The 17720-nt window shown below is 41.4% G+C and overlaps 1 protein-coding gene across 5 annotated transcripts in view; it reads right to left on the minus strand.

Annotated features, from left to right (window-relative positions):
- The window catches only part of FAM168B (family with sequence similarity 168 member B), a 34438-nt gene extending 20680 nt beyond the window's left edge, over nucleotides 1-13758 (minus strand). Inside the window, exons 1-3 of one of the 5 annotated variants that reach the window (XM_077153421.1) lie at nucleotides 13663-13750; nucleotides 12127-12214; nucleotides 2883-2963 (exon numbers count right to left, since the gene is read on the minus strand). In XM_077153421.1, the coding sequence (XP_077009536.1) occupies nucleotides 2883-2952 (70 nt within the window). In that variant the 5' untranslated portion in view covers nucleotides 2953-2963; nucleotides 12127-12214; nucleotides 13663-13750. Of the gene's footprint in view, nucleotides 1-2882; nucleotides 2964-12126; nucleotides 12215-12509; nucleotides 13363-13514; nucleotides 13601-13662 lie in introns of those variants that run through there. The other 4 variants (XM_077153420.1, XM_077153422.1, XM_077153424.1 and 1 more) reach the window with 4 other exon arrangements.
- Nucleotides 13759-17720: the final 3962 nt, after the last annotated feature.

A 17720-nucleotide genomic window follows, 5' to 3' on the forward strand; every position in this document is an offset into this window, starting at 1 on the left:
CATAATTCCTTATATTAAACCCCTCCTGGTTTGACATACCTGGAATGGTCTCTGTTTCCTGCATTGAGTCTTTACTGATACAGACAGTTTTATAAAAGCCAGAAAGAATAAAAACACCAAAACCAAGAAAACAGGCAAGACTGGTAAGATACAGTATAATGAAGTAAGGAGAAACTATACAAAATGATACAAAATTTAAAACTGCTTTAAAGTTACAGAAATTTTATTTAAATGTAATTTTAAGACTTATCAAGAAAACATTAAGAAAAACTGTTTTTCTCTAATTCTTTTGACCAAGGGTCAGCAACCTACAGTTCACAGGCCAAATCCTGCTCATAACTACTTTTGTAAAACTTTACTGGAACACAACCACACTCATTTGCAAAGTATCATGTAGACTGCTTTTGCTTCTACAAAGGTAGAGCTGAGCAACTGCAACAAAGAAGGAATAATACACAAAGTCTAAAGTGTAACAAAGAAGGGATAATACACAAAGCCTAAAGTATTTCATTTTGTAGACTGCTATCACAAATCCATACCAGGAGTTGACTTAAACAAAAGGAATTTCCTGTCTCATAATTTGGAAGCTAGAAGTCTAAGAAGTCCACCAGGCCATGCTTTCTCCCAAAATCTGTGGCATTTTGGCACTGCTATGCTACAATCCTTGGCACTCCTGGGCTTGTAGATGCCTCTGTCCCGGTATACAGCAATCTCTCTCCTCTAGGTTTTCCTAACTGACTGACTGTGTCTAAATTTCCTCTGCTTTCCAAGACCCTAGTTGTATGGATTACAGCCTCATCTAAATAGGATCTTCAAAGAGCCTACTCACAAATGTCCACACCAGATGACTAGGGGTTAGGACTTGAATCCTTTGTGCAGGACATGATCCAATTTACCACACTGGCCCTTGACATAAAAAGTTTGTCAATCCCTACCTTTAAAGACCAGTCAAAAAGCAGGAACAAAATTTTTAGGCTGCAGCACACCCTCACAGCCTGTGCAGAACTGGTACATGGTAGGTAACTGATGTTCTATCAAGCTTAATAAGATAGTCAGGCAATACTAATACCATAGGTTTTGGGCTATTTCCTGGCTCCTGATCAACTCAGGATCCTCTTCAGCTACATTTACCCTCTGTTTAGACCAGTGTTAATACTTTAAAGATTTACCAGGAAGTCTTATCACTAAATTATTGCTCTTCAACTCTGGGAAATTCTATCACTCCTCTTTCTCCACTCTCTATCTGTTCCATCTGGAGTTCAATTCCCTTCAACTACCTCATTCTAACACCTACATTTCTTTTTTTCTTTTCTTTTCTTTTCTTTTTTTTTTGACATGGGCAGGCTTTAGGAATCGAATCCCTCTGGCATGGCAGGCAAGAATTCTGCCACTGAGCCACTGTTGCCCACCCTCTAATACCTATATTTCTTAAACAGTCACCTATTTTCCCCCTTTCTCTGTTGCATTCTCATTCTGTTTAGTAGTTTTTTATCAGCAATGTAGCCTGCATTTTGTTCAAATGCCATTTTGTACCTCTGTAAGTTCTAGTTGGTCCTTTTTCCCCAAGGTCTTGTTTTTTATTCTTTCTTTTACATCTTCACTTATTCTAAGCTGATTATATGTGAGATGGTCTCTATCTGCTGGTTCTAAACACAGTCTGTCATGACTGCCAACTCTCACTCATTGGGAAATGTTATGTGATCCTGGTCAGTAGGTCCACACAACAGGCTTGAGGATATGGCTCCAGGGCAGTTCTGCAATTGCTTCTGCTGGGGTTCTGGAGTAATGCAGGCAGAACTAGAAGTTAATGCTAATTTCCCAACTTCTGGACCCCCTGGGAAGTAAGTAATATGAACTAGGGTCCCAAACATCTCTGAATGTTTAAGAATTCTTAGAAAAGATTTCCTCCCACACAGAGCCCAAGCAGAGACAAATGTCCTTGTTGGGCCAGTGAGTAGATTTCTTAATCTACCTTTTGATCCCTAGAGCATAGCCCTCTAAAAGTACTAGATTTAGTGGAGCTCCCCATTCCAACTCCAGACTTACAAGGTCCTAAGTCCTCATGCTTTGTCCCCATGTGGGCTGTTTAACATCTCAAAGAGCATATGCCCACAGGGCAAGCACAACATCAGCTTAATAGCCAAATACAATGGTTTTATATCACTTTCATATTTCATTACAAATATTGCACTTACTTTCTTGAAAGCTTAGGCATATGTTCTTAAAACATTTATTTTACTCAATTTCCTAGGGGTTTTGTAGTAATAGGGTGTTAGGGTTATCTCATACACTATCTTATCAAAACCCTCAATGAAATTGTAACATTATATATAAATTATTACTCCTTGTTGGCAGTTTCCACGTAGGACAAGCACTGGCTATTTTTGACCAACTAGCTCCTATTCCCCCAGTTTTTGTTTCACACCTACCCTCAGAGCTCATGTTTGTGATAGCGGGCCCAACTGAAAGTGGGAGTGCAGCTCAGGGCAGGATAAGCAAGGATGGAGGCTGAGTCCAGTCAATAAAACCCCAGGCCTTTGATGGGCACAGGGAACAAGAGCCCCCATTGAAAAAACCCTTGGGCTCACAGCCCAGGGGTTGCTGGAAGGTGCTCAGTCCTACTATGTGGAAGAGAAGCTGAGGCCAGGAAGGAGAGACACTAGATCTTCGCCCCTCCCCACAGCCTGAGCCACCAGACCAAGCTTCAACCAAAGCCTGTCCTATCTCCTATCACTTCATTTTTCAGTTCCATGAGCCAATACACTTTCTTTCTTGTTTAAGTCACTTTGAGAGGGGTTTTTCAACTAAAAGCATTCTCAGTGATATGGGAATTCACTGAGTGTTCAAAGTTCAATAATGGAAACAAAATTTTATGTGCTTACCTGGATAACCAATTCCTTTGGCATTTGCATAGGGAACCCCAGAAGATCCAGGGCTATAAACAGGATTCATGATTTCAAGAACTAAAAAGAAAACAAAAAATCATAATTTAGCCAAGGATGTTTGTTCTTAATGTTTTCTCCAACACATCAGGAACCCTTTTCCTAGTGCAGTATGAAATAAAGCATTTCATGCCACTTCATCTGGCAGAGAACAGAAAAGGAACTAAATGCCCTAACAGGCACCCACAAGGACGCTGTAAACTTTCTTTTACAACTCTATTCAGTCCATCACACACTAACGGGAAAAAAGCGTTTGCTGTGTGAAAAAAAAAATCTGCAATAACCTAAATGTTCTGTAAAAGAGAACGGTTAAATAAGCTATATCCAGAGCATGAAATTTATGCAGCTGCTTCTTAAAAAGTGCTTTATAACGTAAGACTGACACAATGTTAAGTTAAAAAAGGAGAAAATAATACTGCATTATGCAGCATAATCCTAAATTTGCAGCTACATGTATATAGGTATGTGCCTACAGTGGCATAAACATAGAAAAAAAAGAAGCCTGCGAGGAAATACATAAATATATTAACAGTGATTGTCTCTGGTTACGGTTGGTTTAGTTTCCTCTTTGTATTTTTCTCTATTTCCTAAATAACTTCTGTTAACATTTCAGCTCACCTGACATTTGAAATATTCACAACCAAGCATCAACTACACAAAAACATTTTTGGCCACATCCTTAGCTTTTGTAACAAGTTCTAGTCTGTATTAGGGATAAACTGGTGACATGAATGACTGGGACATTCATTTCCTAAACAGCTGTCTACTTATAAGTAATTCTAAACCAGAAACCAGATGCCAGATTTTTGCCACGAAAGCCACCAATCACAACAGCTAAGTGTTAAGTCTAGAACAGCACTTCCTAAAGAACTTCCACAATGATGAAAAATGTCCTAGATCTGCCAAAATGGTAGCCACAGCTGGTTACTGAGTACGTGGGGAAAAGGGGCTATTGAAGGGTCTGATTTTTTTGTTTTATTCAGTTTTAACTGAAATCTAAATAGTCACATATGGTGAAAGACTACCTCATCTAACAGCAAAGGTCTACAGAACAGACTAGAGAGAGGAAAAAGAAGCACTGGTAAGCATAGGAAGTAGGCAGGAGAATCGACCGTGTCTTAAGAAAAAACAAATTAGCAACTGCCAATCCATATTATTCTGTACTTTTAACCCATTCTGGGTAAATCTACAACATAGGCAACATAGAGGTCCTCAAATTGTCCTTCTACTTCTCAGGTTCAACTATCATCTTGTTGTGAGAAGTGAGTACTTCCCAAATCCCTATTGCTGTTTTGTGCCAGGATCTAATTTAACTTTCCTAATTGAACTCGAGATAAAGCAAAGCACTTTATGAAAAGGCCACAAAAAAAACAAGAGCAAGTCATAGTTCCTACTCTCAGTTTACAGTCTAGAAAAGCGCTGTCCAACACGGCTTTCTGTAAAGATGGAAATGCACATCTGTGCTGAACATATAAGGTAGCAACCAGCCAAACTGGCCATCTAATGCCTGAAATGCAGCCTGCAAAACCAAGGAACTGAATCTTAACTTATCTCTAATTTTAATTAACTTAAATTTGAAGTCGCATATGCTGATGGCTATATTACTGTACAGGTAAGGCCCGGAAGGAATAAGACAGAAAGCATGAATAATAATTCAGGGAAAACACCGAAGTGTTCAGAGCCACAAGAGAGTAAAGTGAGGGGTGAGTAGGGAGAGCAAACTTAAGGTGAGGGAGCATCAGGGAGGAGAGGAACTGTCAGGAAAAACAATGAAGGTGATTATCTCCAATAAACCCTAAACATCGGGCACAGAAATGAGAAAATGCAAGACGTATTCTAGGAATAATGGGCAAATGGGTTTGTTGCTTAGGCTCTAGGCAGGGAACCAACAAAGACGATTATATAGACACAAATTAGAGCCATCCTGCGGAAAGTCCTGAGTGTGGGGCTGAGTCAATTCAGCAGGCAGAGAAGCTCTGGACTAATACAGCAACCCCAGGAACCGGAAATTTAAACATCCGTGCACACTAAAACCTGGACACCAATGTTCACAGCAGTGCTAGTCTTAACAGCCAAAAAGCAGAAACAAACCAAATGCCTATCAACTGATGAATGGACACACAAAATGTGATACATCTAAATGATGGAGTATTATTTGGTCATAAAAGGGATCAAGTTCTGATACATGCATATGCTACAGTAATATCCTCAAAGACAGGATATTACTAAGTGAAAGAAAACAGTCACAAAAGGTCACATGCTCCATTTGTATGAAATAAACAATTTCACTTATATGATATGTTCAGAATAGGCAAATGCATAGAAAATAGATTCATGATTGTTAGGGCTAGGAAGATAGGAGGATGGGAAGTGGCTGCTAATGGGTACAGTTTTCTTTTTGGGGTAATAAAAATGTTCAGGGACTTGACAGCAATGACGGATACACAACTCTGTAAATACATTAACTGAACACTTTAAAAGGAAGATCTTTTATCCCAGGGATGAACCTGGCCCTGACACCACAGGATTCACAATGCCTTCCTGACAAACGCGGGAAAAGAACTCTAACAAAATAAGGTATCGGTGGCTGAGAGAGTTCAAATAGAGTTGAAAGGCTATTCTAGAGGCTACTCTTATGCAGGCTTCAGCTAGCTATTGCCATTTACCATGTTTTGCCAAGCCTAAAGTATACCTATGGCTCTGTCTGAGAGTCTACAAAAGTTCCATGCACTATGATTACTTTCTAGAAACCTACAACCTCCAGATGGGTTCCTAGGCCAGACAAGTCCTGAAAACCAGAGGGACCAGCCTCTCCAGAACATCAGCTAGTTCCATCCCTCTAACCCATATTATTAACAGCCCTTTCCAACATGAAAAAGTTAGATGGCACGGCCCAAATACCACTAAAGATTGGGAGAAAGATCAAAGGAGAAGGAAAAGTTGTAACTGAGAAGACAGGATTTAACAAATGAGTATGACTGCTGAATCATTATATCAGTATTTCTTTTAGTCTCCAGTGTCTTTGAGCAGCTAGAAGGAAAAACTTAAAATTGTGGAAATGGAACCCATACCAAACTCTGAAATCTGTTCAATAACAACTTATTACAATGTACTTTGAAATGTATGGATTTTTTGAATATATGTTTCACAATAAAAAAAAAGAGGATCTTTGTAGTATGTGAATGATGTTTCAATAAGACAAGAAAAAAAAAATTTAACAATGAATAAAATAACCTGATTACCTTTAAACAAAGCTGACCATCTGAAACCATTTACACCGAATGTTCACAAGGACTATGGACACTCAATACAGAACATAATGTCAGCCTGTAACTTCATTTTTATAAAGGCCTTATATGCAGTAGACCTACAAAATACTGTTCATACTGATCAGAATTAAATTTGTATAGAGTAGAGTTTTAAAACGAATAATAGCACTAAACATTTTCTTTCTGCAACCTGTACTTAATAGAATCTTTCTGTAAACTAAATTAAAAAATACTAAAAAAATACTGTAGAGCAAAAAAAAAGAAGATTAACAAATGTGGCATGGGATGGAGACAATTCAATGGACCAGAGACCAAGACTAACAAAGAGAAAAGGGGCTTTCGAGATAGTTAGGAGACAAAGCTTCAAAGACTGAATTGCTTACTGGCATTTCTACCACTGTGCCTAACAGGTGACCCAGTGTTGTTAGGACCCATGATGTAATCTAAAACTTAATTATGCCCTACATTCCGAACCTAGGGCCTTGCCATTCTCCCACTCATCACACTCTGAACAGAAACAAGAGTTTCTTCACCCTCTCACCCCTCATGAAAACCCATCCCTACAGCCAACATCTTAATTCAGGGCCATGCTGTCCCTTTATCCCCCCAGTGTTAGATAAACCTCAAAGGGCACTTCAGTGATCAAAATCCTCTGATACTGTCCAATGCCTCTAGAATGACATACAAATGCCTGAATTCAATGTCTCCAACATCTGGCTGCAGCCCACATTCTTACCAAAGTTTCCCCCAAACAACCAGATGAGTATCAAATTTGGCTAGTCTGTTCTTTACGCCCCACTCTCTTGCTCCTGTTGTTCTCTATGCCCCACTTTCTGCTCTTGCTGTCCTCTCTGCCCCACTTTCTTGCTCATGCTATTCTCTGCCTGGAAGGGACTGCCCCAACCCATCCTTCAAATGCAAGCTCAAACATCCCTCTTTCCAACTTCCCTACCCTTAAACCACCACTGGTGGACATATATTCTCTGCTGTGCTGTACTCACTAAATCATAATAACCTGCTGGGCAGCAGATAGGTTGTTCACCCAGTTTTTACTTCCCCATAATATCAAATAACTCTGCCATGAAGACCAGAGACATGGATGAATGCTATGAAACAATGACCAAATTAGGGTCAATGAAGTTGTGTATAACCCTATTCATATACTAATTCCTTGGGACAACGGCATTTTCACAGTAATGACTGCACAGGACGTTAAATTTTCCTCAATATTTAATTTTCAAACCACAATAGTTCAGGTTATGATTAGTATTTTTTTTTTAACAAAAAACAGCTTTACCATCCAAGAAATATGAAACTTAGGGGAAAAAAAATTAATCCTTTTACAGTCTTGTAATACATTAAACTAAGTGCAGTAGAATGCTTTCACAAAATTACTAACAGATTATTTCATTATTAACAGGTTATGTTATTTACATATGAAATTACTATGATGTCTTGGATTTGTTTCAAAATAACGGGGACAAAGAGAGTGTATATAGATGAACAAGATCTACCATGAACTAATAATTGCTGAAATTAGAAAGGTTCCAAGAAGGTTCGTTTATATCGTTTTTTCTTTTTGTTTTTGCATGGGCAGGCACTGGGAATCAAACCTGGGTCTCCAGTATGGCAGGCAAGAAGTCTGCCTACTGAGCCACCATGGCTCGCCCTATGTAGTTTTGAACAGAGCCTTTCACTGCTGTTCTCCTGGACTACTGCGCTCCCAAACAACTGCCTGGTTCATTACTGCAATTCACTCAGGTTTCAGACATAACCTGAGAGACTCTCCTCCAACAGAAAATAAAGTATCTTGTCTCTCTTGCTCATCTAGAACACCTCCAAAGTATTCAATAAATCTGTGTTGAGCAAGCCTGCCACTGAATGGATGAAGAGCCCATCCTGACCGCAGGACAGGGAGCAAAGGGCTAGGCAATAGAAGGCCAAATCAGAAGGGGCTTTGCCTTCTCACAGCCAGGGGACCCCAGGCCTTTCTGCTCTTGGGAAACTCTCATCAACCAGTTACCTTGCATGGAGATGCAAGACACCAGGTGCAAAGGGGTTCTGCCCTGGGAAGCACTGAATACAAGGCCTCCTCCAGGATGACCACACTGATAACACACTTTTACCCTACACTTACAACTAAAAATTCTTTTATAGAATTGCATTTGATTTCTAAATTACATACATTTCAAAATAACCAAAGACAAATGTCCTGAAAGCATGACTTCCCCAGAGACTAATAATAAACATTTCCTAAAGTGATTAAAAAGCTTTTAATGAACTGAAAATTACAAATAGAAAATATATGAGATTGACAAAAGAAAATGTCCTAGTTCTCTCCTCAATTTGACAAAAGGGCTGCGCTGAAAAAAAAAAGCCAGTGAACACAAGAGCTGTGAACAAATGCCAAATAGTTCCGTAAGTAAGATGTTCAAATGACAAGATAACGATTCTCCCAAAACTGCTGAATCCAACCCTGGCACAGTGGAATCAACAATTTCATTCTGACCAAAAGAGGGAAAAGAAGTGTAACTAATAAAGTATCAGTGGCTGAGAAAGTTCAAATAGAGTCAAGAGGCTACACTGGAGGTTGCTCTTATGCAAGCTTCAGTTAGACATTGCTATCTATCATAACTTGCCAAACCCCAACAAGGACCATTCCAGCCAATCCTAAAGAACACCTAGGGTAATATTTAAGATTCCACAAGCATTCCATGCACTAAAGTAACTTTCCAGAAAGCTACAACCTCCAGATAGATCCCTGGACCAGATAAGTCCTGAAACCTAGAGGGCCCAGCCTCTCCAGAACATCAGATATTTCCATCTTCCTACCCCATATTAGTCCCAGCCCCTTCCAATATAGAAAATTTAGAATGGCCATAGCCCAAACACCCCTTAAGAGAGGAATGGAAAGATCAAAGGTGATGGTGACATTATACATGAAGATAGGATTTAACAAATGAAATATGAATGCTGAATCATTAAATTGATATCTCTTTTAGTCTCCAGTATCTTAGAGCAACTAGAAGTAAAAACCTAAAATTATGGAAACGTAACCCATGTCAAACTCTGAAATATGTTCTACAACTAATTGTGGTTCTGTGCTTTGAAATTTATTGTTTTTTCATATATATGCTATTTTGTACCAAAAAAAGAAGGAAAAAAGTCCATTGTGATGATAAAAAAATATTTAAACCTTCTAGCCTCCTAGATTTTGGAGGAGCTAGGATGAAAAATCTGAAAGAATCGTATGGTAGCCCATGACAAACTCTGGGATCTGTCCTCTAACTATTCGCTGAAGAGTGCTTTGAAAACTATTGCTTTTTTCTTTCTTTGCTTTGTATACATGTTATACTATACAATAAAAAAGTTTAAAAAAAAAAATTCTCCCAAAACTGTGAGCCTAAAGGGCAGGGAAAATACATCATTCCCCACTTTCTCCCTGCATCTCACAGTGTTTGGCACAGAGGTAGCTCATAAATACCTTCTTTGAATAAAAGAACTATGCAATAGAAAATATAAGACTTTTCATAGCAATAAAAATTAATTTGAGATACTTTAAAAAATCTAATTCAGAAAACCTTGTATCTGATGCTCCTTTTATCCAGGGTATGGACAGATGAGTGAAAAAAAATAACAATTAAAAAATAAATAAATAATGGGGGAGGGATAAGGGGTTAAAAAATTAGGTAGACTGAAATACCAGTGGTTAATGAGAGAGGGAGGAGTAAGGGGTATGGCCTTTATGAGCTTTTTTCCTTTTTCTTTTTATTTCTTTTTCTAGAGTGATGCAAATGTTCTAAAAATGATCATGGCAATGAATACACAACTATATGATGATATTGTGATCCACTGATTGTACACTTTGGATGAAATGTATATATGTGAAGATATCTCAATAAAAATACTTTTTAAATTTAATTCAGAATTGCTGAAAAACATCTGTTTATTAATTAGTGGACATGTACCTTGACCATCTCATCAAAACCAACTGATCAATCTTAACATCACTAAAAGTCAAGCTACTATGCATCATGTGCATCCTTAGCTGATGGAACTATGAATTACTCAGCATCTAAGATGTACTGTTACAAAAACATTATCTGAATTTAGTGGAGCCCATAGACCCAACTTCCAGTTTAAAGGAAAAGGTGGGGGGTGGGTGGAATATGCTCAATGACACTATGAAGCAATCAGACAAACCAGTACATTCTAAAGAACAAATGACCCGATTTCTTCAACAAGTCAGTGGCCTGAAAAAAGTTGGGGGAAGGGTGAGGATTGTTCTAGATTTTAACAAATTTAGATATAAAGGCAATAGGGGCATGTTTAGATCCTGATTTGGACTTAAAAGGTTAAATGTAAAAAGATATTTTAGGAATATTTGGGAAAGAATAGGAATATGGCCTGGGTATCAGATTTGTTCATTTTTTTTAAGTGTGATAATAGTATTGTGTTACACAAAGACATCTAATTTTTAGCGATGCATTAGAAAATCTGTAATTTTTAGAAATGATTTAAGGATGAAAATGACATCTGCAATTTAAAAGAGTTCCACAAAAAAGGGGAAATACAGCAAAATGCCAATAGTCATTACATCAAGATCTTAAGTATACAGAGGTACTATATATAGTTCTATTTTTAAAAATTTGCATAATGAATAAGTAAGGGCAAAACCCATCATCAACCTGCCATCACCAATGGTCATCCAACACCCTCCAATTTCCCAGTTTGGGAACCAGCTGGTGTCACTTTTAAAAAGCTCCTGTTTGAGAGGCTACTCTGGAAGTCTTATGCATGCTTCAGTTAGAAGTTACCTAGCATAACTTGCCAAGCCTCAATCAAAACCATTCCTGCCAATCCTAAAGAACACCTAGGGCATTATATAAGATTCTACAAAGGTTCCATGCATTAGGTAACTGTCCAGAAACCTACAACTTCCAGATGGGTCCTTGGACCAGTCAAGTCCTGAAACGCAGAGGGGCCAGCCTCTCCAGAACATCAACTAGTTCTATCCCCCTATTCCGTATTATCAACATGAAATTTTTCATTTCCAACATGAAAAAGTTAGAATGGGCACAGCCCAAATACCCTTAAAGAGTGGAAAAAAGATCAAAGGTGATGGAGTTATACAGAGAAAGTAGGATTTAACAGACAAGTATGACTCTTAAATCATTATATTGACATTTCTTATAATCTCCAGTGTCTTAGCCCAGGCAGAAGTAAAAATCTTAAACTGTGGAATTTATAACTCATACCAAACTCTGAAATCTGTTCTACAATTAACTGCTGCGATGTGCTTTGAAATATAGTTTTGTATATATGTTATTTTTCACAAAAAATAAAAAGCTTCTGTTTGAAATGGCTCAGCTGTCAGAATTCTTACAGGTGGTTTTAAATGTGCACCAGAATAGACAAAATCTTAGATTTGGCTTTAAAAACAAAACATGAGAGCAAAAATTCCTCACTTTGAAAATCCATCAAAACTCAAAAAGGAAGTATGTATTCAAAAGACACTGTACTACTTTCTCTAGTCTCAAAATATACCATGATCTAAAAAAATTCCCACATAAAACAGTAATTATAAATTTTCAAAGGCCTTGTACATTAGCATTTCACGTCAACAAAATTAATTTCAAGGGCTTAAATTCTCTTTCTCCCTGAGATACCAAGTTTCGTAGATATACAAGAGAAAATACTTACAACAATCAACATTGGAAATGCTCAACAATGTCTAATATCCTCTAAGAAGAGCATGTAAGAGGGGAAAGTTTTCTACTCCCCCAAATGTACGCTTTCAAGATCTGCAAACTACTGGAAGAAATGCACGTTGAACAGAACAATCGGACAAACTGCAAAGATAAAGGCGGTAAGTGGAAGTAAGAAAAGTAAAAGTACTACTCTCTTGTACTCACATACTGTTGTTGTAAAACTGTTGTCAACTGATCCAAGAAAAGAAGTTCTAAGTTTGGTAGACAAAAGTTTCCTTTTAAGCCACAGAATCTATAAAAAGTTAAAATAATATTTGCAAATGTACTTTCATTGTTTTTTTTTTCCCATGCTAATCCTCTACCTGTGTCGCATTCCATTACTCATATTTCCCATGTTTGGAATTCAGGTAATTTTGGCCTTATAATTCTGTCTAACCTTAAAATGAAAATAGTTGACAGGTAGCTGTACACGGGGCCCTGGTGGGGGAACGGCTGCAAAGCCACCGCAGCACTGAGGCCCCGCCCACCCCACCCACGACCCCCACCCACGGGTTCCAGGTCTCCCCCACTCAGTCGAATCCACCCACCTCTCTCAAGTGCAGGGGCGAGGAGCCGAGGAACCTCTGGGCGTTTCTCAGGGCCTGCCAGGGATGCAGAGCCCAAATCCCAAACCTGGAGGAGTCTGTACTCAAATCTCAAGGCCTGAGGGGCCTTCCTCCGGACCCTAACTCTCATCTACTCCCCACACGACCAAGCATGAGGACGACACGCAAGCATCTGCCCCAAGGTAAGCCCGTTTATAAAATTAAAAGAAACAAAAAACTTTTAAGACAGACACCACGGTAGCTTCGACACCACGAAAAACCGCCTTAAATCGTCCAATTCCTGGCTGTCACAGCAAAAACGATCCACTACTCCTCTACGTAAGTTCAAAAATATGTTCCTATCATTAACAAAAACAAACAAAAGACTTTTAATCTGAAGTCTTTCACTGTGTTTGTGACAAGGCATCTCAAATTACCAAGGTGACTTCAGAGTTTAAGGTAAAGGGACGCTTTCATCTTTAAAGCTTTCTTTGCCTGCCAAAGCGCTCGGACTGTTTCTTATCTGCGACTTAATGAAATTCTAATTCATACGATCCATTAAGCGCACACTTGACCTCTACCTATCCTACAGAAGAAAATCACCCCGTCCACTGAGCTGTTGCAAAGGTTCACTCTTTCAAAGTTAACCACAGCTGGGCCACAAAATGTCCTTTCTGGACCTTAATGAAAGCCTAAACAGTGCCCTTTCCAGCTGAAGGGAGAACGCTCGGTCTCTGCCAGCGAACGAGCAGATGCTGGAAATGATGGAAATCGCCAGGTTCCGAAACCCAAGTGCAGGAACAACACCCACTACCCTCCTTTTGCAGACTCAAACGCCGCCCTCATCTCCGCGTACCCTGACCTTAAACCACCTAGGGCGCCTCTTGCTGCAGAGGTGCCCCCTCCCCGCCGCACCTGCCCGCGCCCGGGCCCCGCGCCCCTCGCCGGCTAGGACAAAGCGCTGCCGGAAGCCCCCGAGCACCAGCGACCCCAAGCCGCCGGCCCGACCTTGGCGCCGCCCGGGGCCGGCCGCACAAAGCGCGGCGCTTCCGCCCGCCCCAGTCCGCCGGCTCCCCGCAGCTAGGGATCGGGGAGGGGCCCGGCCCGCCTACCCCCGCGCCCGGACCCGCCCGCCCAGATGCGCCTTCTCACTCACCGGGCCGCGGCGGCGGCCTGGGCCTCGGCGACAGGCGCGCGCGGGCCGGAAACTCGGCCGGGGGCTCGGCGAGAACGCGCGACACGGAGGCCGGCTTGCTGCGGGGCTGGATCGCGAGGCCGCCCGCGTCCGCCGCCTCCTTCCTGCCGCCGCCTTCCTGCCGCCGCGTTCCGCTGGGCCCGGCCCTCCCGCCCGCCTCTCCGCAGCCCGCGCTCCCGCCGACGCTGCGCAGCCACCGAGCCCGCGACCTCACTTCCGCCCGAGCGCGCCGCCGCCGGGGCGCCGGGCACGTGATTCGGCGGCGCGCGGCCGCGCGGGCTCGGGCGGCGGCGTGCGCGCTCCTTGAGGCGTCACGCGGGGCCCGCCGTGCACGACCATGCGCCCGAGAGGCGCCCGGATGAAGGCGGCAGCGGGTGGTTCTCCCTCACTGGTCATTTGGGCAGCGTCCCAGCCCGGACCTGTAAACACTCATATACCAATTGTTCTCACGGTACTTTGCGTTCTAATTAGTGCCATATGGGGGAAAGAACAGACTGGAACATAATTCCATTTTTTGTTTATTTATAACGAAAAAGTACTTTTCGATTTGGTGTCTAAGTCCGAGCCGCACCGCAGGGACAATTGTGGACGCAAGGTGCAGTGGTCGCGGGTACCCAGGTAGTTCCTGTGGGTCCTCTAGCTGGGCTGGTCGTGGCGGGTGCCCCAGGGGTAGCTGTGGGACCCGGACCCGAGGCAGTTGCCCACCAGAAGCATTCCGCCAATCCGATGTACTCCCGCACCGGAGCCGAACCGCCACGGTACCAATCTCCTGACGCGAGACGACTGCCCTGACCACAGACAGCCTCGACTGGACCAAACCCCCATTCAGGTCAGACACCCCACGAGAGCCATCTGTGGGAAAGCAACCTTACTATGACCCGTGGGCGCCACGTTGCGGAAGTTGACTGTGCCCCACCCAGTAGAGTGGTGCTGGCCTTAGTCTGCACTCGTCTCTTGGAAAGGAAGCCAGAGGCAGATGCAGATGGTAGGCAGTCAGGTTGACTCAGGGCAGATGAGGCTGAGTGTCGCGTTAGGTGTTCACTTAATGTAGTGACTCTGAGGAAAAGGTGTTATTATCCTCCCTATTGTATAGATGAGGAAATGAAAGCACAAAGAGATTGGCTGACCTTCAAGAACACACCTGCTAGGAAGCCCAGACAGGATCCGAACCTCGGCCTGGCTTTTAGAGCTGAATTCTGACCCTCAGCTTTCTGGGACTCCTTTTGTATTCCCTGAAAGCATGAGCAGAATTTCCTGAAAGCATGGACCAGAATTCAGGGCCTGATCTGGGAGCCAGGAGAAGGGAGGAGATCCCTCTGGGGAAGCTGAATGGGTCATCTGGCTGGGCCCACAAAGAGCAGGACAAACACTCCAGGGCCTGCAGCCAGCAGAAAAAGCCCATTTATCAAGAGCAGAGAATAAGCAGACCTTGGTAACACCTGCTACAGGTCCTAAAGGCCCTTTATTTTCATCGGTAAGACTTCCATGCTGCTTAAAATAGTTGCAAAGGATGCAATTTTTGGCTGTGGTGTTTGATAGTTTATAAAAAAAACTGATATGTTACTCTTTTAAACATACCCAATTGGAATATAAACACCACAATAATTTGATTCCCACTATTTTCCATTTTTTAAATTCATCAGTGACTTATTCTATAACAGTACAAAATTTCATCATTCCTCTATGTCTTCAAACTCCCATTTTCATTCCACTACCCCCACAAAACTTTACCCTAATATGCTTGTATATTGAGCGCTTTTTGTTGTTCACTTGTATAAATCACTTTGGCTAGGAATGCTGCAGTAATAACAAACCCAAAATCTCAGTGTCTTCACATGACAGAAGCTTATTTTTTACTTAAGTGTCATTCCAACGCATCTTGGATCAACTTAAAAACTGTACAAGTAATAAGAGAATTAAGTAAGAAGGAACAATCAAAATGAAAAAAACTACCATGAATCTAAATAACAAGTTAGATTATACAATGGGAAAAGATCCATTTTATACAGGGTTATTTATAGAAAAATTAAATGAACGAACAAATACATAAGTATTTAAAAATATGATACCTGGTGGTTTAGTTTACTAATGCTGCTAGAACACAATATACCAGAAATGGGGTGGCTTTAATAAAGGGAATTTATTAAGTTACAAGTTTACAGTTCTAAGGCCATAAGAATGTCCAAACTAAGGCATCCAGATAAAGATACCTTGACCATTTCCAGACATATGCATCTGTGTCTGCCTCTGAGGTTTCTCCAAAATGTTTCCCCGTTTAAAGGACTCCAGTAAACTAATCAAGACTCACCTTAAATGGGCGCATCTCCATTTTATAAAAAGGTGACACCCACAATTGGGTGTGTCACATCCCCATGGAAACAATCTAATCAAACTTTCCACCCTAAACAATAGGTCTGCCCATGCAAAATTGGATTAGGAAAGAAGGTGGCTTTTCTGAGGTAGATAGCTGTTTCGAACTAGCAAACATAGCAATAATTTTTTTAAGAAATTGCCCATAGCAAGAGCTATAGGAATAAAATTTTAAAGAACTACTGAAGGACACAAAAGAATACTTAAACAGGTGGGTGGAAACCTAACGTTCTTGGATAAGTAGATTGAACATCAGAAAAATATCGACGCTCCTGTCTTAGTTTCCTTGGGTGCTCAAGCAGACACCATGTGATGGGTTGGCTTAAACAATCGGAATTTATTAGCTCACGGCTTTGAGACTAGGAAGAAGACCAAACCAGGCATAATCAAGGTGACGCCTTCTTCCTAAAGATTGGCATTCTGGGACTGGCTGCCCTTGAACCTTGGTCCTGGGCTCCTCTGACACATAGAAATGCAGATGGTGACCTCTCCTGGCCTCCCTCTTCTCTTCCAGGCTCTGACAACCTTCAGTCTTGCTTCCTGTGGCTTACTCTCTATTTGTCTGAATTTCATTCTGCTTATAAAGGATTCCAGTAACAAGATTAAGACCCATCCTGATTGGACTGGGCCATACTGTAACAGATGTAACCTCATCAAACATCCTACATATGTAATCCCACACAGAAATGAATTAAGATTTTTGCATGAGAAAGAACAAAGGAATGTCATTATTGCAGGGTACTGAAAATAGATGGTAATTAATATTTTTAAAATGTCACCTTGTGTGTGAGACTAAAGCAACAAATGTTTATTTGTTACAAAATTTATATTTTGACTAGTGCATTTCCTAATATAACTTATGTAGATAGTTTGATTGAACGCCGTAAGTACTTGGAATTTCAGATAGGACATGAGATTTTGCTGGTTTGTCCAGAGTGATGCCCCGATGAATCCCAGAGTGATTCGATCAGTGAGTGGAAAAGTATCTGCAAAGCCCCCTTCGGGGAGTGGTGAGAACAGGGAGAAATTCAACTTCCCCAAGTTGAATTCTTGATGTTCTCACAAGCAGTGTGGACAACCAAAGCTATAGGCTGAGCCCTGAGTCCTGGGGTTTGTTCATATGAAACTTAACCCCACAAAGGATAGGTCAAGTCTACTTAAAATTTAGGCCTAAGAGTCACCCCCAAGAGAGCCTCTTTTGTTGCTCAGATGTGGCCTCTCTCTCCAGCCAACACAACGAGCAGTCTCACCACCCTACCCCTCTCTATGTGGGACATGACTCCCAGGGGTGTGGACCTTCCTGGCAACTGGGACAGAGATCTTGGAATGAGCAGAGACTCAGCATCAAGGGACTGAGAAAAACCCTAGAATGAGCTGAGACTTAGCATCAAGAAATTGAGAAAACCTTCTCGACCAAAAGGGGAAAGAGGGAAATGAGACAAAAGTGTCAATGGCTGAGAGATTCCTAACAGAGTCGAGAGGTTACCCTGGAGGTTATTCTTATGCATCAAGTAGATATCATCTTGTTATTCAAGATGTAATGGAGAGGCTGGAGGGAACTGCCTGAAAATGTAGAGCTGTGTTCCAGTAGTCATGTTTCTTGAGGATGATTGAATAATGATACAGCTGTCACAATGTGACTGTGTGAT

This window comes from Tamandua tetradactyla, chromosome 3 (assembly GCF_023851605.1).
Source record: "Tamandua tetradactyla isolate mTamTet1 chromosome 3, mTamTet1.pri, whole genome shotgun sequence".
Classification (NCBI taxonomy): domain Eukaryota; kingdom Metazoa; phylum Chordata; class Mammalia; order Pilosa; family Myrmecophagidae; genus Tamandua; species Tamandua tetradactyla.